General features: G+C 40.7%; 2 protein-coding genes across 4 annotated transcripts in view; one reads left to right on the top strand and one right to left on the bottom strand.

Moving 5' to 3' along the window:
- chchd3a (coiled-coil-helix-coiled-coil-helix domain containing 3a) overlaps positions 1 to 11,311 on the bottom strand; it is a 55,324-nt gene extending 44,013 nt beyond the window's left edge. Inside the window, exons 1-2 of the mRNA XM_048609991.1 lie at positions 11,041 to 11,311; positions 954 to 1,077 (exon numbers count right to left, since the gene is read on the bottom strand). Coding sequence (XP_048465948.1) covers positions 954 to 1,077; positions 11,041 to 11,121 — 205 coding nt within the window. The 5' untranslated portion in view covers positions 11,122 to 11,311. The remainder of the gene's footprint in view (positions 1 to 953; positions 1,078 to 11,040) is intronic.
- A 374-nt stretch (positions 11,312 to 11,685) lies between these two features.
- Positions 11,686 to 23,670, top strand: part of exoc4 (exocyst complex component 4) — a 283,334-nt gene continuing 271,349 nt past the window's right edge. For all 3 annotated transcript variants that reach the window (XM_048610192.1, XM_048610194.1, XM_048610193.1), the window contains exons 1-2: positions 11,686 to 11,819; positions 17,350 to 17,734. In XM_048610192.1, coding sequence (XP_048466149.1) covers positions 11,740 to 11,819; positions 17,350 to 17,734 — 465 coding nt within the window. In that variant the 5' untranslated portion in view covers positions 11,686 to 11,739. The remainder of the gene's footprint in view (positions 11,820 to 17,349; positions 17,735 to 23,670) is intronic.

The raw sequence follows: 23,670 nt of genomic DNA, 5'->3' as shown, positions 1-23,670 counted from the left end.
GACCCGAAACGTCAGCTTTCCTGCTCCTCTGATGCTGCTTGGCCTGCTGTGTTCATCCAGCTGTACACCGTGTCATCACAGTATAAACAGAGATGTGCAGGTGCAGGAAGGTGTAGATGCCATGGTGCTATGTCCTAGGGATTAAAAGTTAAGCAAAGGAATCTGAAACCAATTTGTTAAGGTAATCAAAGTTGGTGGTGGTTGATAAAGGGAGAAACAATTGGTATGCATTATGTCAACTGTAGAAAGCAAACAGAATGCTAGGTCAATTAAATTAGAAAATAATAAACTCACTAATGTACATCAATTGGAGTGAATGAGGAGCGGAAGTAAAGATAGACAAAATAAACAAGTTATGTAGGCATTACCGATGGCTAGAACTGGATATGGAGATTTTGTGAAAAAAAGAGGGAATTTAGTCTGGTCACTGATTATTTTAATCTCATTGTCATCCACAAATTGACATGAAAGCAGGATTGGAATTACTTGAATCCAGATTTAGTTAGTTAGCAGTATTGTACTGGACACCTTCAGATCATGAATTAACAGAAATATGCTCATGAGGATATCATAACAATCCAAAGATTGCACATTTTGAGACATCCATCAGCTTCGCCAGGGAATTATCTTCTCCAATACTGCCCTTTATTCAATGTCACGATTCATCATCCAACTGAAAATACTTGTAAGCTGAAGAGCATTTTGATTTCCTTGTGCTTGACTCGCTTACACAACATCTTGATATTTTGCAGAATCATCATCAGTTTCTTTACTTGTCTCTCAAATGCAACCAACAATTTTTAACCAATTTTTATCTCTCTTTACCTCTTATTATTCCTTCTGCATTTAAACAGGACAAAGTCCTTTTAACACAATGATGCAAAGATGCACAAAAATGTTTCAACATTTTAATCAGACTTAATATCATCTTTAGAAATGCAGGAACACAATACCTTTTGGTTGGACTGGATGAGGTGGACAAGTTCCAGTAGATGATGGCGGCCCTGCAGATGACGACTGGGGTTTTTCAGCTGGCGAAGAAGCATCCCGCATACGGCTGATAACACTGTCGGAGAGCTATTCAGACAAAGTAGTGGAAATCTGTTTATATCAAGTTCAAGGACCTATGTTATTTCAAATGTTCAATAATAGCAAAGTATTTTTAAGTGTTATGTTTTTACAGCATTAACCATACCTCTTCAGAAAACTTAAGCTGTACGCTGTTCCCTGTTCCCAGAGACTTACTTCATTTTCAAGTTAACTTCTGTTGCAGAAATCTCATTTCGTACCACAGACATGATCTGTGAAGTGTGGAGATATTTTTCACATCTCCACACTTGAGACTTCTTAATACCAAATTTTACGGCAAATTTATGTTTTCAACATGTGATACATATCTCCATTTGAGAGGCTGGTTTTATCACTTCTGAATTTTCCAGTTAGGCTCCCTTGCAGAGATATAGAATGTCACATTTCACTGATACCTACATGATATTCAGTTACTCATGCTAGCTTGCCGTGCACGCTTATCCACCAATTGATATCGAGTGAACATTCAAGAGAGGCAACTTAAGATTAACTCTCAAATTCCGAAGTAGATACACAAACTTTGTCATGTGGCTTGTAAAATTGCGGAAAAATTAACAAGCAAATTACTAAATCTCTTCCCACTTTAACGTCATGAAAACTAATTTAAAACTTAAAGTCTTATATAGCATATTGGTACTTATAAGACAGCTTTTAATGGAGATTACTTTAAGATCACATTTATACAAGTTATGTTTTAAAATTGAAGTTAGCTTCAAAAATCGAATATGGAGAATATGTGCAATTCACAAATTACACACAGAGTAAATTCACATATGCATGGTGCTTTTTGCAGCCAGGATGCTATTTATACTTCATGACCACGAGTAGTTGCTTTGAAGTTGTTAATCAAATCCAACTTGAACAATGTGATATCAACTTTCATGAAAAATTGAAAAGGCATCACTCAAACATGGTGGTCATTGGTTTTCAATCTCATTATGACATACACTGGAACAGTGCACCATAACTCTCAACCCACTATTCCATGGGCCACGAGAAATTAACATACTTAGTCTATTTATGAAGATGACCATATAACATTAAACAAGATTTATTAATTAAATATCTTAATCAACTTTGTTTTTGATAAAAAAAAATTAACTTGTTCAATAAAAAGCGATAATTGGTTAACATACATAATCAATAAAATCTAAGGATAAATGCTTTTCAATCCAAATATCCTTGAAATGAACATATGCTGTTCAGGAAAGGCCAGAAAAAAAATTCTCAGCAGAGACTGACTTTCTGAAAGCTAAACCTTTAGCCAACGAATTCACCTTGAAGGCAAAACGATAAAGTTTAAAACATTCCGGAATCCATGGCTCTGACATTCTGGCATCTGTGATCAAATTACTAAGTATACACAGTTGTCTCTCAAATTTTGCAGACAGAGCTAGCTTAAAAAATGCAATTTTTAGGTGCTTCTTTAATCACCCTTTCAAAAGAGCAAATAATTTTAACCTGAACTCAACATGAAGATTTGTTTTTTCAGAAATGAGATGGATCAGCTGGGCAGCTTATTCTTGGCAAACTTTTCTCCGAGCAGCTTGTTCCGAGGTGTTCCTTCAACTGAAGCAGATATAACAAGAATCTTTCCGAGCCGGTAAGTGATCAAGACAGCCCCTCCAGGGGTTCGCAACAAAGCAAGCAGACAGCAGTCATATAATTTTCAAGACTGGTTAAAAAAATTTCCCATGTCAATTGTCAACTTTCAATGTCTTCCTCCAGGTACTTCCACAAAGCAATTTCATCAAATCCTTCAAAACCTAATTTTCCAAGCGATACTGAATATAAAACATCTTTGCAAAAACCTGAGCCAGAGGACCCTTCAATTCTGCTACTCTGATACAGTCAATTTTGTAGCTTGGGTTTACGAGGAAAACTGCATATTACGCTGTACACAAATAGAACACGTGAACCATTCGGTATCTTTCAGAGTCATAGAATCCTACAGCACAGAGACAGGCCCTTCGATCCCAACTCGTCCATGCTGACCAAAATGACCATCTATGCTAACCCTATTTCCCTGCATTTGGCAATACCCTTTTAAACCTTTCCTATCCATGTATTTTTCCAAATGTCTTTTAAATGTAGTTCATCTACTCGCCTCAACACTTCCACTGGTAGCTCACTCCATATGCGTACCATGCTCTGTGTAAAAAAGCTGCCCCTCAGGTTCCCATAAATTCTTGCCCCTCTTACCTTAAACTGATGCACTCTAGTCATTCGCTACCCTCCAGTCTTCAGAAACCTCACCCGCGGCTAACGATAATGCAAATATATCAGCCAGGGCTCCGAGAATTTCTTCTCTAGCCTCTTGCAGGGTTCTTGGATACATCTGATCAGGACTAGGAGATTCATTCACCTTCGTACATTCTAATACTTCCAACACCTCACCTATTGTGATATGGATTATCCAAAAGATATTGCCACTAACTTGCCCAAGTTCATAAGTCTTCCCGTCTCTCTCCACGGTAAAACAGAGAAGAAATAGTCATTGAGGACTTCACCCATCTCCTGCAGTTCCACACATACATGTCCACTTTGGTCCTTGAAGGGTCCTATTCTCTCTCTAGTTATTCTTTTTCCTTTTATATACTTAAAGAATCTCTTAGCATTCACCCTAATCTTCTCAACCAAAGCTATCTTGTGCCCCCTTTTCGCCCTCTTGATTTCCTTCTTCAGTAAACTCCTGCAACCTCTATATACCTCCGGGGGTACCCTTAATCCCAGTTGCCTGTCCTGATCTATGCCTCCTTTTTTTTCTGGTCAAAGCCTCAATATCTCTTGTTATGCAAGGTTCCCTACTTCTGCCAACCTTGCCCTTCACCCTCACAGGAACATATAGAGCTTGAACTCTAGCTATCACACTCTTAAAGGCCTCCCATTTGCCAGAGGTCCCTTTGCCTGCAAAGGCACTGCTCCAAACAAGCCCTGCAAGCTCCTGTCTAATTAAAAGTCATCTTGCCCCAATTTAGAACTTGAACCAGGGACCAGTTTTGTCCTTCTCCATAACTATTTTGAAATTAATAGAACTATGGTCGCTGGTCCCAAGGTGCTCCACCACTGCCATCTCCGTCACCTGTCCTGCCCTATTTCCTCGGAGTAGGCCGAGTTTTACTCCTTTCCAAGGAGGACCCTCTATATACTGCTTGAGGAAATTTTCCTGAACACATTTAACAAATTCCACCCCATTTAGGCCTTTAACACTATGGCAGTCCCAATCAATGTTAAGAAAATTAAAATCCCCCACTATGATAACCCTATTTCTTCTGCAAGTCTCCGCAATCTCCTTGCATACCGTTCCTCTAATTCCTGTTGACTATTTGGGGGCCGACAGTCCAACCCCAGTAACATCACCATCTCCTTCTTACTTCGGAATTCCACCCACAAAGCCTCACTCAAGGACCCCTCAGTTATTTCATCTCTGAGTACTGCTGTGACACTGCCCTCAATCAAAAACTAAACTTCCCTTCCCTCTTTGCTCCACCTATGTACCGCCTAAAGCACTTCCATTCATCCATCATTAAGCTGCCAGTCCTGTCCTTCCTTTAGCCATGTTTCTGTAATGGCTAAAATATCCCAGCCCAAAGTACCTATTCACGCCCTTAAAGACTGACCTGACCCGTCAGCCCTCTTGCATTGAAATAGATGTAATTTAATCCAACAGGCATGCCTCGCTCCCTGTCGTGTTCCAGCCTGGCCTGTCTCTTCAACTTGCTATTTCCGACTACTGTATCTCCTTCCAGCCTCGCACTTGCCTTCCTGCTGCTGAGGACCCCATACCCCTGCCAATCTAGTTTAAACCCTCCCTTGCAGCACTAGCAAATCTGCCTGCCAGGATACTGGTACCCCTCCAGTTCAGGTGCAACTCGTCCCTCTTGAACAGGTCACCTCTGCCTCAGAAAAGATCCCAATGAGTCATGAATCTGCATCCCTTCCCCCTGCACCATTTCTTTAGCATGCATTCATCTGTCACATTCTCCCGTGTTTACCCTCACGAGCACGTGGCACTGGAACTAATCTGAAGATTATCACTGTTGAGGTTGTGGTTTTTAAACTTTTTCCTAGCTCTCTATAATCACTCCACTATACCTCCTTGATACATTACTTGCCATGGCAGGGTTGTGCGGTGTTGTAGTCCATGGCAATCTCTGCAAGACATGTCGGATCATCGACATGGGTACTACCATCACACATGGGAACACCACCCACGATGTACGTGGCAGATACTCATGTGACTCAGCCAATGCTGTCTATCTCATATGCTGCAGGCAAGGACGCCCTGAGGTATGGTACATTGGCAAAACCACGCAGACGCTCCGATGACGGATGAATGGACAATGCACAACAATCGCCAGACAGCAATGTTCCCTCCTAGTCAGGGAACACTTCAGCGGTGAAGGACATTCAGCCTCTGATCTTTGGGTAAGCATCCTCCATGGTAATCTTCCAGGTACACAACAATGCAGAATCGCCAAGCAGAAACTGATAGCCAAATTCCATACTCATGACCTTGGGTTCATGTCATGCTACACATGACCCCACCACACTGTTTAGTATCTGTAAAATCTTCTATCCTATCCTATTTTGACACCATCACCTTGATAATTTGTTATGATCTCTCTACGTTAATTAGTTTGTATAGTTTTGGATTACTTGTTACTTTGGTTAGACCCTTGGCATGCGACTCTTGTACCCATCATGTTATTCCAGTCATTTGGTTTGTCTCCAGCACCACCCTTTTTTTTTAAAATTATCTCTCTGCCTCATTTAATCCAATTACAGATCATCCTTTCACTTCTTATTCAGCTGTCGACACTGTACTCACACCATCTGACACTTGAAATCAGTTGCAGAGACTTATGATTCAACAGTCCATTCACACCATTTGTACGATTTTTTTTTCTTCTCTCTACCCTTGATCTCTCTGCCTATAAATTCTGTGTCTGTGTGCTTCTTTCTCACTTCACCTGACCAAGTGGTTACGCTCTGAAAGCTTGTGATTTCAAATCAACCTGTTGGACTATAACTTCCCGTCATCTCATTTCTGATCTTGTCCACCACAGTCCAACACCAGCACCTCCACATCATTTGCTGGAAAAATGCTGGAATTTGTTAGCAATGAAATCTTCATAACACTTGGAAAATTAAAAGATGATCAGACAACATCGATGTGGTTTTACAAAAGGAAAATAATGTTCGACAAACGTGTTCACTTTTTTTGAGGATGGAGTAGGAAAAGAAAACCAGCAGTTGGATTTACAAGGTATTTGATAAGGTACTGCGCTAAAAGGTTAATACATGGGATAAGGGCCCATGGTGTTGGGGGTAAAACATGAGTACAGATAGAGGATTGATTGTGGACAGAAAGCAGACAGCAGCGACTGGGAGGTGTTGTCGTTTGTCGCTTGTCGCGAAGCCAGTGTAGTTGCTCCACAAAGCGGTCTCTGAGCCTCCGCTTGATCTCCCTGATGTAGAGGAGGCCACATCGGGAACAGCAGATACAATAGACCACATTAGGTGATGTGCAGGTGAACATCTGTTTAATGTGGAAGGTTTTTTTGGGGCCTGGGATGGAGTTGGGGTGGGGGGTGGTGGGGGTGAAGGGCAGGAACCTACACTCGGTTCGCGACAAACGTCAACACCTTCCAGTTGCAAACCACTTCAACTCCCCGGACGACATGTCCGTCCTGGGCCTCCTCCAGTGTCACAATGATGCCACCTGGAAACTGGAGGAACAGCACCTCATATTCCGCCTTGGAAGCCTACAACCCAATGGTCTCAATGTGGACTTTACGAGCTTCAAAATCCCCCTACCCCCGACCTCATCCCAAGATCGCCCCCCACCCTCTCATCCTGCCTCCTTGACCTGTCCGTCTTCTCTCCCACCTATCTGCTCCAATCCCCATCCCCACTTCCTACCTACACTCATCTTTACTAGCTTCATCCCTACCTTCTTGACCTGTCCATCTTCTCTCCCACCTATCTGCTCCACTATCCACCTGTTGTCACCACCCCTCTTCTCTATTTATTTCAGAGCCCCCTTCCCTCCCCCATTTCTGAAGAAGGGTCCCAACCGCAACATCAGCTTTCCTGCTCCTCTGACGCTGCTTGGCCTGCTGTGTTCCTCCAGCTCCACACCTTGTTATCTCAGACTCCAGCATCGGCAGTTCTTACTATTCCCTCTATATTTCTGAAGGAGACCTGATTAAAGTCTTCTGTCAGAAACGTCGAGCTCTGTCCTTTTGTAAAAGGGCTGAAGTGGCATTCTTTGCGAGATTGCCATTCTTCTGAAAATCTGGCCCTACGAATTCAAGAAAGCTGATGACGCAACATTAAAAGGAATGCAAGCTGCTGGGAGAACACATTAAAGGCCCTGCAAAGAGGTGTGGACAAAGTCTTTATCAGTCCTGGAAATGAAAACAACTATTTTTATTATGTGATCCTGGGTATGGTTATTATTGGAATGTAGGTGACTCCACAGGTTGATCTGTGCCTGGAAACTTCCGAGTCATACCAAGATACAGTGATGGCAACAGACTCTTTAGTCCAACTAGCCCATGCTGATTATGTTGCCAAACCAAACTAGTCCCACTTACCTGTGTTTGACCCATACCCCTCCAAACCTTTCCTATTCACGTGCTTATCCAAATGTCTTTTAAATGTTGTAACTGTACTTGCATCCACCACTTTCTCTGGCAATTCATTCCAGATATCAACCACTGGGTTTAAAAAAAAAGTTGCCCCTCATGTCCTTGTTAAATCTTTCTCCTGTCACCTTAAAAATATATCCTCTAGTTTTGAATTCCCCCATCCTAGGGAAAAGACCTTCACTGATCACATTATCTATGCCCCTCATGATTTTATAAACCACTTTGACGTCACCCCTCAACCTGCTACGTTCCAATGAGAAAAATCCAGCCTAATACAAACGTTCCATTCCCTGCAACATCCTGGTAAATCTTTTCTGAACCTCTCCAATTTAAAAATATCCCACCTATAACAGCGTGACCAGAACTGTACACAGTATTCCAGAAGAGACGTCACCAATGTACTTTACAACCTCAACATGACAACCCAAATCCTTTACTCCAAGGTCTGAGCAATGAAGGCAAGCATGCATATCACCTTCTTTACCATCCTGTCGACTCGATGCAAATTTCACAGAGTTATGTATCTGAACCCCTAGGTCTCTCTCTTTGACAACGCAACCCAGGGCCTTACTATTAAGTGTACAAGTCCTGCCTTAGTTGGTTTTAACCAAATTAAACTCCATCTGCCACTCCTCAGTCCACTGACCCAATTTATCAAGATCTCATTGTAATCTTAGAAACTTTCTTCACTGTCCATTATACCAATAACTTTGGTGTCATCTGCAAACTTACTGACCGTGTCTCCTAAAATTAGAACAGGTATTGCAGGTAAGTGAATTTTGTGCATGTTGCAGATTAAGTGAATGGAAACAATGTGGCAGATAGAGTACAATGCCTATTTTTGTGAAGTTTGTACTGAGGCACTTAGATACTACGAGGAGAATTGCAGAATATCTTTCAATGGTGTGAAACTTTTAGATACATGTGGGTGGACTTGAACTCAAACGAACACAAAATTTGCAAGCAGGTACTGCAAGCAAATAGGAAAACAAATGGCATGATGGCCTCTATTCTGTTACTCCAATAAAGTAGTCTTGCACAATTGTACAGAGCGTTATTGAGATCACATCTGAAAAACAGTGTATGTAGTTTTGGTCTCCATATTTATGGTAGGGTAGACAGAGAGGTTGCTTGCTTGCTCTGGCTGTGGAATCTAAAACAGGGAATAATCTCAGGCTAACAGGTCATTCATACAGGACTGAATGAAGGAGACATTTCTTCTTCAGAGCAGACGCGTATCAATGTTTACAGTCCTGCATCCAAGTTAGAAGGCCCTGGGCTCAAGACAAACTCCATGACTTATTGGCCTTTAAAGAACTCAGCTGGTAGTGCTGCTAAGCCAGCAGGTATTGTTACTGGTCTGCAGCCTCACTAAATGGGGAAAATTAACAGGATGAGAGGTCACATGAACAATAAGCAGAGCCGACATGAAAATTCATCAAGGGAGGGCAGGTGAACAGAAGGGTCTAAGAGAAAAACTGAAGTACCTTACTGTGAGTAAAGTCTGATTCCAGGGACTCTTGAGGTTTTAAAATGAATTTTGGGTCAGGGTTACCAAGGAACCAAGGCTCATTCATAGCCTTTATGTCTGTCATCCGGTTCCCCCCATATCTATCATCTACCTGTCACCCCAAGTTCAACTTCAGGCACACATCTCCAAATCTTCCATGTGACAAAACGAACACAAGGTTATCAATGTTCCTCTCAAGTTTTAATACTTGCCCAATACAAAGCAAATGAAGTTGCAACTTCATTGTTACAACAATCTTGAAATTTGTTTTGCTCCAGACGATGCAATTTTAAGGTAAATGTCAAAAGAACCAAAGATAAGATCATCTAAAAAAAAAAGACAAGTACACGATCTGAAATACATTACCTGGAAGGGTGGCATAAGAAGGTTCAATCACATTTGTGGAGCTCTGGAGAAATCAAGATGATTGCGTAGCCCTTTCCAATAACCAACACTAGCACAATACGTTGAAGGTAAGCATCAACTGCCTTGCATTATTTTGGGTCTCATTTTTGAATTTTGTCCATTATTAAAGGAATGTTACACTATCAGAACAGAGATCAAACCATTTGTGCTCTCAAATTAATGCAGTTCCACAGTGCTGTTTAAAAGAGAAATGACATTGTTCTAAAACTGATCCATCAACTGTCAGCACTTGATCAGATTAGAAAGTTATTTCTATCACTTGTTGAGGGATTCTGTTTTACACAAATTGCCTCAGCTCCTACGTTGAACTGTAGTTCCTGTGACAACAAAGTACATGAAGTGCTGTAAAGCACTTCAAGATATTCAAGGTCATGAACAGGCACAATGAAAATACAGGCATTTCTTCTAAGGTTTCCCAAATACTTTATAAACAGTTCAGCCATATGGGTTAGTCTGTGGAATTTATTGCCACAGAAGATTTTGGAAGCTAAGTCATGGAGTGTATTCAAGGCAGAGAGAAATAGGTTCTTGATTGGTGAGGGGATCAAGGGTTACAGGGAGAAGGCAGGAGTATGGGCTGAGAAACGTATTAGCCATTACTGAATAGCCTAATTCTGCTCCTAACACAGAATTATAGAACCCCTGAAATGTGGAAGCAGGGCATTCCGCCCAAAGCATTCCATCCCACCCCCTATGCTATCTCTGCATTTCCCATAGCTAATCCATGACGAGATGTCTGCACGCCTCTGGATGGGCGACTTAGCATGGCTAATTCATCTAACCTGACAATGACGAGAAACTCCACACAGTCAATCGCCCGAGGGTGAAATCAAACACGGTCCCCGGCGCTAACAGGCAACAGTGCTAACCCCTGTGCCGCCTACGTCGTATGGTTTAACAGTAATGAGGTCCATCATGAAAGAGTTGAACTTATTCGGAGTAAAAGAAAAAAAAAAAAATCGATTTATTGAAAATAATACAAGTTTGTTCTCCAGAAAGAAACCCTAATAATACCAAAGTCTATTTTGCGCCCAAAAGCAACAAGTTACAAAAGGAGACAACAAGGTGTAGAGCTGGATGAACACAGCAGGCCAAGCAGCTTCAGATATGCAGGAAAGCTGACGTTTCGGGTCGAGACCCTTCTTAAGTTCAGTGTGTGTGAAAAGTTTTAAGTTCAAGGAAAGGCCTCAACCTAAACACTAAAAATCTAAATTAAGTTTTCGAATACTTTATAAGTTATAACTATTAGATAGTTTATTGAGAAGAGACCGGGTACTGCAAAATATAACTGAAGCCATTTGTTAACAGAAAAGTTACAAAGGTTATATTAATCCAGTTTGCCGACAGTGACACACTCACCCTAATGCCCTTCACCACAGTGATCTGATCATTTTCATCTGCTTCGAAGGAGACGCGTTTTGTACTCCCACTACCTCCCATGCTGTCAGCATTAATTAAAAAGAAAAAAAAAGGAAACAGGGAGCAAAATCGCGGCTGAAAAAAACTTTCAGAAACGTTGAAGTTATAACTGGTAGCAAGCAAACCGGTCACACGCCAACTACGTCCCAATCCATTACGCCTCTCAACATTCTACCTCAAAGTAACAGCCAGTGCGATTGGTCAATCGCCACATTAGCGCTGCCACACCAAGATGGCACGTGATTGAATACGAGCGCTGATTGGCTTGCTGTCATTACAGCAATAGATTGGACGGGGCGGGCCGACCGTGACGAAGGTAAATGCCGAGACGCATTACAGTCACTGATAAACTTCAAATAAAGTTATGGTTGTTGTCAACTCCCAAGGGAAAATGGGAATTGTAGTTCTTTATCGTGATCTTTTCGAAATATAAGACAAAAGCAACGGCTGTCCTCACATTTCAAACAGCAGAAATCGTTACTCTTTGGAAATATTATCTTCTACCTTCAAGTTATATCGGTGTATTTCCCCAAATTTAATCGAAGCCCCGCCCTTTCTTAACGCTGTGTGGTTTGAAAGGCTGTGATCAAACCGTCAGTCAGTGCACGCGCACTGCTGTGGTTCAGTGACAACAAAAAAATGGCGAGTGAGGCAGGAAAGTATAGGAGTGTCATCAGCAAAAGTAAAGATCCCTCAGGCTTACTTATTTCTGTTATAAGGTAAGCGCTGTGCGAAAATGCATGTTCCATATCTGTGTCATTAAAAAAACAAGAAATTGTTTTGTACATGATCGTTGGTTTTAATGCAAACCCCTGAATATTATAGCGTCACTCGGCATCATAAGCTCAGTTCCAAAGAAACAGGTTAGAAAAGGTGAGGAATCGGTTATTATTTTTGCTTTATCGTGAACTTTGCTAATAGCCGTATATGTTCTACAAATTCCACTGATTTGTTAAATATTACAAACATCGCCATTTCACCTTTTCTTTACATTCAAGTCGGTACTATAGCGAAGTAAGATAGTATCAGTTTCAGCTCAATTGATAACGTTGTCAGCTGGGAGTAAGAAAGTTGATGTCTGTGTTGGGTAAGGCCATGATTAGACACCAACTGAGGTATTGCCTGTAGTTTTGGTCTCCCTACCAAAGGCCAGGGCGGCGGGGGACTGTGGAATAGCAGGAGATTGGCACTAATTAATAGACTTAGTGGTGGTATGATGAACCAAATAGTCTCGTTCTGAGCTGTAATAATTCTGTGATTTTTTTTTTGTGTGAAGATATATATACTTGCTATAAGGGAGTGCAATGGAGGTTCACTAAGCTGATGCTGGGGATAGTAGGTCTGTCATAGGCTTGTATTCAGTATGTCAGAAATTACACAACACCAGGTTATAGTCCAACAGGTTTACTTGAAATCACAAGCTTCCATCAAGTGAAGGAGCATCCCTTGTCCACTCCAGTCCAACACTGGCACCTTCACATCATGTACTCACTAGAGTTTATAAGGATGAGAGGAGAAATTAAAACATAAAATATTCAGGGCTGGACAAACTCGATTAGGGAGGATGTTTTTTCCCTGGTTGGGGAGTCTGCAACCTCGGGGTCATTAGCCTCATGATATAGGGTGGGCTTTTTTGGTCTCAGATGAGGAAACATTTCTTCATTGAAGGGTGGTGAACCTGTGCAATTTACTACCACAGCAGGCTCTCTGCCATTTACTGAATATATTCAAGGAAGACATGAATAAATTAATTGATATTAAAGGCATCATTGAGCATGGGAGGAAGTGGAAGTACGGCTTTGAGTGCATTAGACATGATCATTTGGATGGTGGAGCAGGCTTAAAAGGGCAAGCAGTGTACTCCTCCCAGTTTCTAAGATTCTGCGTTTCCATCTCAGCCCAAAACATAGTCTGTCACCACAATTCATTCATGAGGGAGATGTCTGTTTCAAAGGGAGACCTAAGATCTCAATTGTGAAAAAAGGCAGTTGTGTTCTCCCCTTGTCTGCAAGTGTTTTTATCCTACTATCAGCTTTTTTTAATAAATCAAGGCTATTGTTATCATGTTTTGTAGGTGCATACTATACATAAATTGGCTCCTGCAATGATAATGATCTTCACAGTTGTCTGTAAAGCACTTTGGAGCATGATGTTTGTACACAATCCTTCATGTTTTTTTTAAACATGCAGCTAAAACATGCCCACTTCTGCTGTTTTATTTTGGAATGGTAGATATCATTCTGCAGCTGTAATTGTACCATGTAATTCATCCATGTTCCACTGTAACGTCGTGTATTTGGAAAGGCTAGGACTGATTCGGGATAGTCAACATGGCTTTATGTGTGGGAAATAGTGTCTCACTAACTTGAGTTTTTTTTAAGTAGTGGTGAAGTGGATTGATGAGGGCAGAGTGGTGGACGTGATCTATGTGGACTTCAATAAGATATTTGACAAGGTTCCACATGATAAACTGGTTGGAAGGTTAGCTCATGTGGAATACAGGAAGAACTAGCCAGTTGGATACAGAACTGACTCAAAGACAGAGGGTGGTGGTGCAGGGTTGATTTTCAGACTGGAGGCCAGTGACCAGTGGTTTGCCGCAAAGATCGGTGCTGGAACCACAGCTTTTTGCCATTTTTATGTAAATGATGTGGATGTGAGCATAGGAGGTATTGTTAGTATGTTTGCAGATGACGCCAAAATTGGAGCTATCGTGGACAGTGAGGGAAGTTACCTCAGAGTACAATGGGACATTGATCAGACGGGCCAGTGAACCGAAGAGTGGCAGTTGGAGCTTAATTTAGATAAATGTGAGGTGCTGCATTGTTGGGAAGGCAAATCAGGGCAGGACTTATACACTTAATGGTAAGGTCCTGTGGAGTGTTGCTGAACAAAGAGCGCAGGCTTCTAGTTCCTTGAGTGGAGTCGTAGGTTGACAGTATAGTGAAGAAGGCTTGCGTTTATTGGTCAGTGCATTGAGTATTGGCGTTGGGAGGTCATGTTGCAGGTGTACACGACGCTGGTTAGGCCATTATTGGAACACTGTGTTCAGTTTTGGCCTCCCTGCCATAGGAAAGGTGTTGTGAAACTTGAAAGGGTTCAGAAAAGATTTACGAGGATGTGGCCAGGGTTGGAGGGTTTGAGCCATAAGGAGAGGCTGAATAGGCTAGGCGGTCTTCCCTTGAGCTTCAGAGGATAAGGGGTGACCTTTTATAGAAGTTTATAAAATAATGAGGGGCATGGATAGGGTGAATAGCCAAGATCTCTTCCCTGGAGTGGGGGAGTCCAAAATTAGAGGGCGTAAGTTTTTAAGATGAGACGGAAAAGAATTAAAAGGGACCTCGGACAACTTTTTCAGAGGGTGGTGCATGTATGGAATGAGCTGCCAGAGGAAGTGGTGAAGGCTGAGACAATTACAACATTTAAAAAGCATCTGTATGGGTACACGAATAGGAAGGGGTAAAAGGGAATATGAACCAAATGCTGGCAAATGGGCATAGATTAATTTAGGATATGTGGTCAGCACGGATGAGTTGGACTGAAGGGTCTGTTTCCATGTTATGCAGCTCTATGACTCTATTAACACCTCCAGAAGAGATGAGGATAAAAGCTGACTACTCACTACATTTTCATTGAACCTCAAGTCAAATTCTTCTTTTTAGACAGGGTACTTGTATTTTTGAAGAGTAAATTTCTAATCATTTCTTCATTATGAAATGTGTGTAGATCAATACTTGTGTGTTTGTTGACCAGATTCGTTTGGGCTGCTGTGCTTCTTTTTCCCTTTCCTAAAACCTCAATGTTTTCTGCTTCTCGGGTATAGTTTGAGCAGCACTTGTATTTCTTTTGAATGATTATTGGATTTGGCCCTGTGCACAGCAAATACCAACAGAGTTAAACTCAAATCGAGTTGCAACAATTTGGTACCTATAAATAACCTATTTATGATAATCATTGGCAACATGCAATAGATGTTTTGGTTATTTGATAACCAAACATCCTTTCCGCATACATTTTCATCAATTTAACTTGATAGTATGATTTTTCTGGAATGCGGCTGGCCAGTTCACACTGTAAAGGTGCTGTCTTGCAAATTTGATAAAGCTAGGACAAGTACACAAATTCCAAAATTATCAAATTACGGCAGTTAATTTTATTTCCTTTTGGTGATTTGTAATTGGGCTAATTTTAGGATGAAATTCTGCAAATTCATTGCGGACATATTTGGGGGATTTTTGAAACTGAACATAGCAATGAAAAACAGTCAAACTTCTTATTATGAAAAACACTTCCCTGTATGTTTTCCACCTAACAGACTTAAAAAGTAGTTAGCTGAGTTTGAAAGCTTCTTTGATCTGTGTTTCCTCAAAAATATTGGAAATGCTGCAGATCTGAGAAGTAGTAAGGTGTCAATCTTCTTTTGTTTTTCTAAAATCACTTGTGGGATGTTGGTGTTGTTGGCTGGATGGCATTAATTTGCTTGTCCTTAATTGCCATTGAAAGTGATGATGGACTGCCTTCTTGAACCACTGCAACTGATGTGCTGTGGTACACCAACAATGCCATGAGGGTGGGAATTCCAGGATTTTAACATTCCAGGATTTTAGGACCAGCGATTATATTTCCAAGTTGAGATGGTGAATGTCTTAGAGGAATTTGCTGTTCTTATGTACCTGCTGTCCTTCGAGATGGTAGTGGTCATTTATAGGGACTATATGAGGATCTTTGGCACTGTGTATGCTGCTGCTACTGAGTGTTTGTTAATGGTGGACAGAGTGGATATTTGTGGATTTGGAGAAATTATTTATAGAATACCTACAGTGTGGAAGTGGGCCCTTTAGCCCAACAAGCCCCACACCCAGACCTATCCCTATAACCCACCTAATCTACACATCCCTGAACACTACGGGCAATTTAGCATGACCAATCCACCCAGCCTACACATCTTTGGACTGTGGGAGGAAACTGGAGCACCCAGAGGAAATCCACACAGACACTGGGAGAATGTGCAGACTCCACACACAGTCGCCCGAGGATGGAATCAAACCCGGGTCCCTGGTGCTGTGAGGCAGCAGTGCTAACCACTGAACCACCATGCTGCCCCAGGTGCAGATCGAGTGGACTGTTTTGTTGTGAATAGTGTCAGGATGCATGTGTTGGAGCTGTGCTCATTCAGGCAAATGGAGAATATTTCATCATATTCCTGACATGTGCCTTGTATATGGGCTTTGGGGAGTAAGGAGGTGAGTTACGTGCTGCAATGTTCCTAGCAACCGACCCACTCTTGATTATCGTAAATCCAATTGTTTTTGTTCAATGGTAATCCCCATTATGTTGATATTGGGGGATTCGGTGATGGTAACACCATTAAATGTCAAGGGTCATTCGTTAATTTGTCTCTGGCATTTGTGTGGCGTGAATGTCACTTGCAGTCTGTGACAATTGAGTTAAATTTCTAACAATATTTGTTTATTGGATTTGGAAGTTGATTGCTTGGCGAGTGCCACTCATTCCTCATCCCATACATCCTGTGAATAAAAAAACTACAGTATTGTAGTCCACTTTTGAGAAAGGTCAGTGTGATTTTTTTTTTTTTGTTTTGTTTTTTCTTTCGCATGCAACATAAATTTTCAGGTGCCAAAAATGTATAGTTTGTATCTAAGCATGATTTAGAAAATCAACTTGAAGGTTTGTTTGATTTTGTGTTCAACTCTGTTAATATGTTAAAATTGAAAAGTGTAATAGCAGTATGGTTGGGGTACAAGCAGTTAATGAGCGCACAATGGCAATTAAGTTTTTTTTTATTTTATTTTTTTTTGCAAAAATCCAGTTTGTGCCATTAAAATGAAAGTTCCTGGGGAAGACCATGCAAATATCTAACATATTATCCTGTACAGCAACTTGTGATTGTAGGTTGGTGACTATGGGTTTGTAGGAATGTTCAGTTCTTTATGCAAATGCTCCATGACTTTTAGAAATATTTCATATACGGTGCAGTATGTTTGTCTTGTGGGTATACAGAAAAATGAAACATTCTAAATTTTTTTTATATCTTACTGACACTGCTTATCAAGAATAATTACTGAACATGGTCAACAGCAAAATTTAGCTTTTTGCAACATCTAAAATGAAAAAGCCCACTTACTATTCTGGTCAGATTCAGGTATCACTGGCAAATGTTCTTTGTCATTCACTGTGATACACAAGTGAAAATGCTCTTAATTCTACTTTTTCTACATGTTTTTATAGAACTCTGTCAACAAGTGATGATATTCATGATCGAGAAGCTGAGAAGGGCCGTCTTGAGGAAGCTTATGAGAAATGCGACCGTGATTTAGATGAATTGATTGTACAGCACTATACAGAACTTACCACAGCCATCAGGACGTACCAAAGTATCACGGAACGTATCACCAGCTCACGTAACAAAATCAAGCAGGTGAAGGAGAATCTGCTTTCATGCAAAATGCTGCTCCACTGCAAAAGGGATGAGCTACGCAAGCTTTGGATTGAAGGTATTGAACACAAGCATGTCCTAAATCTGCTTGATGAAATCGAGGACATCAAACAGGTGCCACAAAAGCTGGAGCGATGCATGGCAAGCAAACATTATCTTCATGCCACAGACATGCTGGTAGGTACCCTGGGCCACTTGCCTAAAATGTGAATGGAAGTTTGTTTGAGTTGCTTGGTAATCTGTGCATATGGAACACTTGATAGCCAAGGATTCTGATGAATTGCTAACTGTTATCGAAGTGTATTGTGAGCAGGAGTAGACCTCAGGATTCTTGAACTTGCTCTGTTATTTGAATGGAAACAATTACTGACAAAGGTTTCAAAAATCTCAATTTTTTTTAAACAAGTGATGTTTGGTTATAAATGCATGTCATGTTCCTACTGATGGATTCAGGTAGACTGGAAAATATCGGATGTAAGCAAGGTTGCTTTTAGTTCTGAACTTTGTAGAGAGTTTTGCAGAATTGTACCTGATTGCATTGCCACCTGGAGAAAATTGGCCAGGTTTTTATCCATACCTTAGTACAAATTCATTCTTTCTTTATACAGGTCCTTTATTTTTAACTGCAAAGATTGATGTCGAGAGAGCTGAATTGTATCAATGCCACCTCTAGGTGGTGCAAGGGGTGTGTGCACACAAACATAGAGCTGACACATTTCATAAGTGATTGAATGCACCTATCCCATTTTGGGTTTTCTGTGGGGTCACAAGTAGGGCTTGAGGCCACCTCTATTACCTTCCTACAGTCAGCCATCTCTCCAGGACTGAGGAAGTGACTGACTGCTTCCCTGGAACTATATTGATGATGTGCTCGTCTTGCTGTATATGCTCACATATTAGTGTGATGACACCAGTGGCACTTTTATGGTTGGAGCCAGCTGATGCCACTGTCTGTGTATTTGCTGGCAGCCATTTGGTTTTCTCGGTAATCACCTCGGATGTTGGATACAATCTTTGCGATGGTATATAAAATTAATCCCTGTTGGAATGATACTATGGCTTTCAGAGGTGTATTTTTTTTTCCGTTCTTGTCTGGCTGCATTTGTGAAGAAAAAAATCAGAGTTAACACTTGGGTCCGGTGACCCTTCCCCAGAACTCAGCCCTGAGGAAGGGTCAGCAGACCTGAAACTACCGAGCAGTCTGCTCAAAGCTAGTAAAGTAAACAGCTTGAGACTTTAGAATTTTTTATGTTGGAATAATAGAAGCAGCCTGAATGGGTGGGGTCAAGCTCCCATAGAACCAGGATTTTTAGTTTTAGCCTTCTGCAGGTGTTTGGGTCTTGAAGCTGGATGTGGAAGCTCTTATTCCTCACTCTGTTACGGCTAAAAGCTGGGGTTCTCTTCCTGCTGATAGAATTGCATATGAGACAATCAATTTTACTGACTTTGCTTTTGGCATGGGTGTGTATATGGGATGTTCCTATTTTGGAACAGTTACTTAGTAATAGTTAATAAAAAATATATTGTTTTGTTAAGTGTTTCAAGAGTTAGTTAAGCTAATTCTTTCTGTATTTTAACTGTAGTGTAAAAATAGTGGCTCTTCAATTTTGATACTAGCCTTAAACTTTCCATCTAAGCAAGCTGATATTTCTTTTGGCATGGAAAGTAAGGATCGGCATTTTTAAAAATGTGAATGAGGACTGTGATTAAACAGATATGATCTTGAACTCGCAGAACTGACCATGTCTGTGCTGAATGCATTTCAATATAGATAGGTGCAGCAGGTCGAGTCAATGGATCATCCAGTGTTAGGCATTTAATTTTCAAACTAAGGTCAGTACATTTTGAGTATAGGAGTTGGTGGGGGGGGTTCATAATGTGGCTGTACAGGACTTTGGTTTTGATATTTTTGGAATAATGTGTTCAATTCTGGTCTCCCTGCTCCATGACAAATGTTATGAAACTTGAAACGGTTCAGCAAAGATTTACAAGGATGTTGCCAGGGTTGGAGTGTTTGAGCAGTAGGGACAGGCTGAATAAGCTGGGGCTATTTTCCACAGAATCCCTACCGTGTGGAAACAGGCCCTTCAGCCCAACAAGTCCACACCGACCATCAGAGCATCCTACCCAGACCCATTCCCCAAACCCACCTGATGTACACATCCCTGAACACTATGGCCAGTCCACTTAGCCTGCACATCTTTGGACTGTAAGAGGAAACCAGAGCACCTGGAGGAAATCCTCGCAAACATGGGAGAGTGCAAACTCCACAGTCACCCGAGGGGGAATTGAACCCAGGCCCCTGGTGCTGTGAGGCAGCAGTGCTAACCACTGAGCCACCATGCTGCCCTGCCCTGGAGTGTTGGAGGCTGAGTGGTGACCTTTTTGAGGTTTATAAAATCATGAAGTGCATAGATAGAGCGAATAGCCAAGGTCTTATCCCTAGGTTTAAGGGGAGAGGGGAAAGAATTAAAAGGGACCTCTGGGGCAGCTTTTTCACGCAGAGGGTCGTTCATGCATGGAATGAGCTGCCAGAGGGAAGTGATGGAGCCTGGTACAATGACAAGATTGAAAAGGCATCTAGATGGGTGCGTGAATAGGAAAGGTTTAGAGGGATATGGGCCAAATGCTGGCAAATAGGACTAGATTGACTTAGGATATTTGGATGAGTTGGATTGAAGGGTCTGTTTCCATGCTGTACACCTGTGACTCTAGGTGGCGGAGCAAAGAAATCTCTGGGTATAGAAAAATACTTCATGAAAATTAGAAGTGCAATTCAATAAACCATAAAATGTGCAAACCAAGTATTCTGGAAGAAATATAATTTGATAAGAGAAATTTCATTCAGAGTATTTGTGAAAAAAGCCACATTTTGTTAGAGCTTTTTATTGCTCGCTCATCAGTACAATTTGTAAGAATACTAGCATAAAGGGGAAAACCAGCATTTATATTGTATGCAGGGACAGTGCTGATTGGTATAGGTATTGCATTGGAGAATATACCGGTTCAACTGGAAGGACAAAGACAACAGATGCGTGGGGACCATAATTCCTCTAGAGCAACAACATTGGCTTGGGACTATATCATCTTTCCTTCACTGCTGCTCAGCCAAAATCCTGACATTCACTTCCAAACAGCATTGTGGATGTCTATACTCCAAGGACTGCAACAGTTCAAGAAAGCAGTGGACAACCATGCTCTTGAGGGCAATTAGCATGGGACAACAAATGCTGGCCCAGTCAGTGACATTCAAACCCCACGAAAGCTTTTTCATTTAAAATCAGTATAGAAATGTGTTTAAAGCACACTTAATATATATGCACATTGCTTCCACTTTGACTTTTGCAAGATGGAGAATATGAGATACCAGGAGATTCTGCTGATACCAGAACTGAAAGAGTATTGTTATCAAAACCAGGTAAACTGGCTGGTGCTCAAGTTTCTGGACATCACAAAACATGCAAGTTTTGTAAACTGAGGTGTAGAACTTCAAAATGTAGTGTAGAACTTCATTGACAAATTGGAGCGGGTGGTTTGGTGGCAGATCAAATTCTAAGTGGAGCAGTTTGAGGTGATCAGTTTTAGCAATTGTGCAGCTGCCAGCATTGTTAAAGTAGGTCCACTTGGAACTTGGAGAGACAATAAAAATAATCCATACTGTTTTGAAAAGTGTCAGGAGCAATGAGACCTCCATGAATATGTGTAAGTCATTAAAACTGATAGGCATGTAAAGAGATCTATTTATAAAAGGATAGTTTCTAGGTTTCTTCAGTGGTGTGGCATGTACATGAACAAGGAGGTTACACTGAATTTGTATAGGACATTGGTTATACCTCAGTTGAATTTTTTTTTAACAGCTCTGGAGCAGCACACTTGAAGAAAAATTTGAATGCATTGGAGAGTGCAGAAGAGGTTGTCAAGAATGCTGCTCAGGATGACATACATCAGTTATGAGGAAAGATTTGAACAACTTTCCCAGTTCGATAAAGAGTTTATTGCTTTGAAATGCCAACTTTGTTTCTCTCTGTGCAGGCCTTACCTACTGACTATTTCCAGCATTTTTTTTGTTATGGATGATGGCAAAGCTCAAAGTCCTGATCCCCATCTAATCCAATTATTAGTCCTTTTGAAATGTAACTCCTGGAGATATGATTTCATTTGCTGTCAGATATATCAAGCAAACAGGCTAACAGTTGGCAAGCAATTCAGTCTGCAGTTTATCTACCCAGTGTTTGAGAATAGTCAGCTAACTAAGAGAAGTTCATGACCAGCAATTGTTGGATCACTAAGTGGACCTACTTTAACAATGCTGGCAGCTGCACAATTGTGAAATAATTCCTTCAACATTGGCGGACGCAGAAGGGACTCTCACATTCATCATGTGTAAACTGTTGTTCAAGTTTGAGCTTAAGGAAGGAAAAAACAATTAGTCTAAAAATCAGTTTTGTGCTTTTTTTGGAAATGAGCTGTTGAAATCCAAGTGGTCTCTGGTGTAATACAAAATGATCATTGGAAAGTTGTCATGATGTAGCCGAGTCTGATCAGTCCACCAAAGATAAATCAAAGTTTGAAATAGTTTTGAATTGTGTTTTGCAAAAGGACTGAGATATGACCAATCCTTGGTTATCCTCCCATTATCAACTTAAAACAGATTCTATTCTCTGAACTTTCAAGTGTTAAATGGAGTATTCCTATGGAAACTATTGGCATATGCTGTGTCTTGAGAAACCAAGCAAGATCCAACCTCATGGGTCTGTGAGATGACGGATCATGCAGATGACTTAAGTGAACTGGCCAGGCGCATCTTGTTTTTCCTCTTTGATTTATCCCTTCATTATGTCTGTCTGTCTGTCTTTGTATGAGTTGGTGGGAGAGAATTGAAGGAGGTTAGGGTTTGAAATCCTTGACATTTATTGGATTATCTTGTGATTTAACTTTGTTCTGTTAAAACTACTGCATTATTAGTAAATTGTTAATTCTTTTGTTTTAAGCTATAAACTTGGTGTCTGGTATTTGTTATTCAAAAAGTATGGTTAGGAAATATTAGGGTCAATTTTGAAGGTCACTGTTTTTAATTTTATTGTTGCAAATACTGGGACAGGTAGGCTGATTTTTAATTTGGCTATCTGTCTTTGTGTCATAACACTGTTTCACAAAGAATCTCAAAAATATGCAGTACTTTATTTTCAACTTGAAGAGCTTTCGTGATTTTCCAGGTATAGAAGTTAACCTTCAAAATCAGTTGCTAGTTCCAAAAGAAAAACTGTCTCTTGCAAGGTATTCTAATTTTATAAATTGCTGTCACTGCATCAGATAGCAGCACCAATAAGGTGCAGAATTTTGGGTCATATGAGACTCCACCTATTGAAAGAATTTATTTTTGGCTTTGTGCTTTTAATTAATCTGTTTTGAAGCCCAAACAGGGACATGCTTGAAGAGAGCTTTTTTTTTGTAAGCACTTGCTTATTTTGCATTTTGTTGTACTTCCAGTGTTGCCTCATAGCTAATGATGAAACTGGAAGAGGAGGAAGGAAATCTTGCCTGCTTTTTATTAAGGCAGTTACCTTTTACTGCAACTGTTCTTTGTATGTGTGAAGTAAGTTTCATGCAGCATTCTCAAAATCACTTCTTTATTGCACTGTACTTTGTTACGTGGAATTTGCCACAAAAAGTGTTCAGAAATGAAGTCGATTAAGTTCTATTGCAGACATGTGCACCATAAACATTTTAAGATGTTCTCACTGAAACAGATGGGGAAACAAAAACTGTATTTTGGTACTTCTTGAATTTATGCATTTTTATGAACAACTTTTTTTTTTCTTTCCAAAAACTACCTTCCTGCCTAAAAGAATACAGGTAATTTATACAAGCACCTGAAGATTGTAATTAATACTTCGTGGATTGCATCCTTGAATTTCCTTTCTTTTTCCCCACTTAAATTAATTTGAGTAATTTTACTTGTGAAGCATGCTTAGGTTTTGACATTGTAATTCCTACATTGTTTACATTATGAAGACAAAGTTGCTGGAAAAGCTCAACAGGTCTGGCAGCATCTGTGGAGGAGAAAACAGAGTTAATGTTTCGGGTCCGGTGACCCTTCCTCAGAACGGGTA

The sequence above is a fragment of the Rhincodon typus genome, chromosome 22 (assembly GCF_021869965.1).
Source record: "Rhincodon typus isolate 14 chromosome 22, sRhiTyp1.1, whole genome shotgun sequence".
NCBI classification, from domain to species: Eukaryota; Metazoa; Chordata; class Chondrichthyes; order Orectolobiformes; family Rhincodontidae; genus Rhincodon; species Rhincodon typus.
This window is presented reverse-complemented; position numbering and strand designations above follow the sequence as displayed.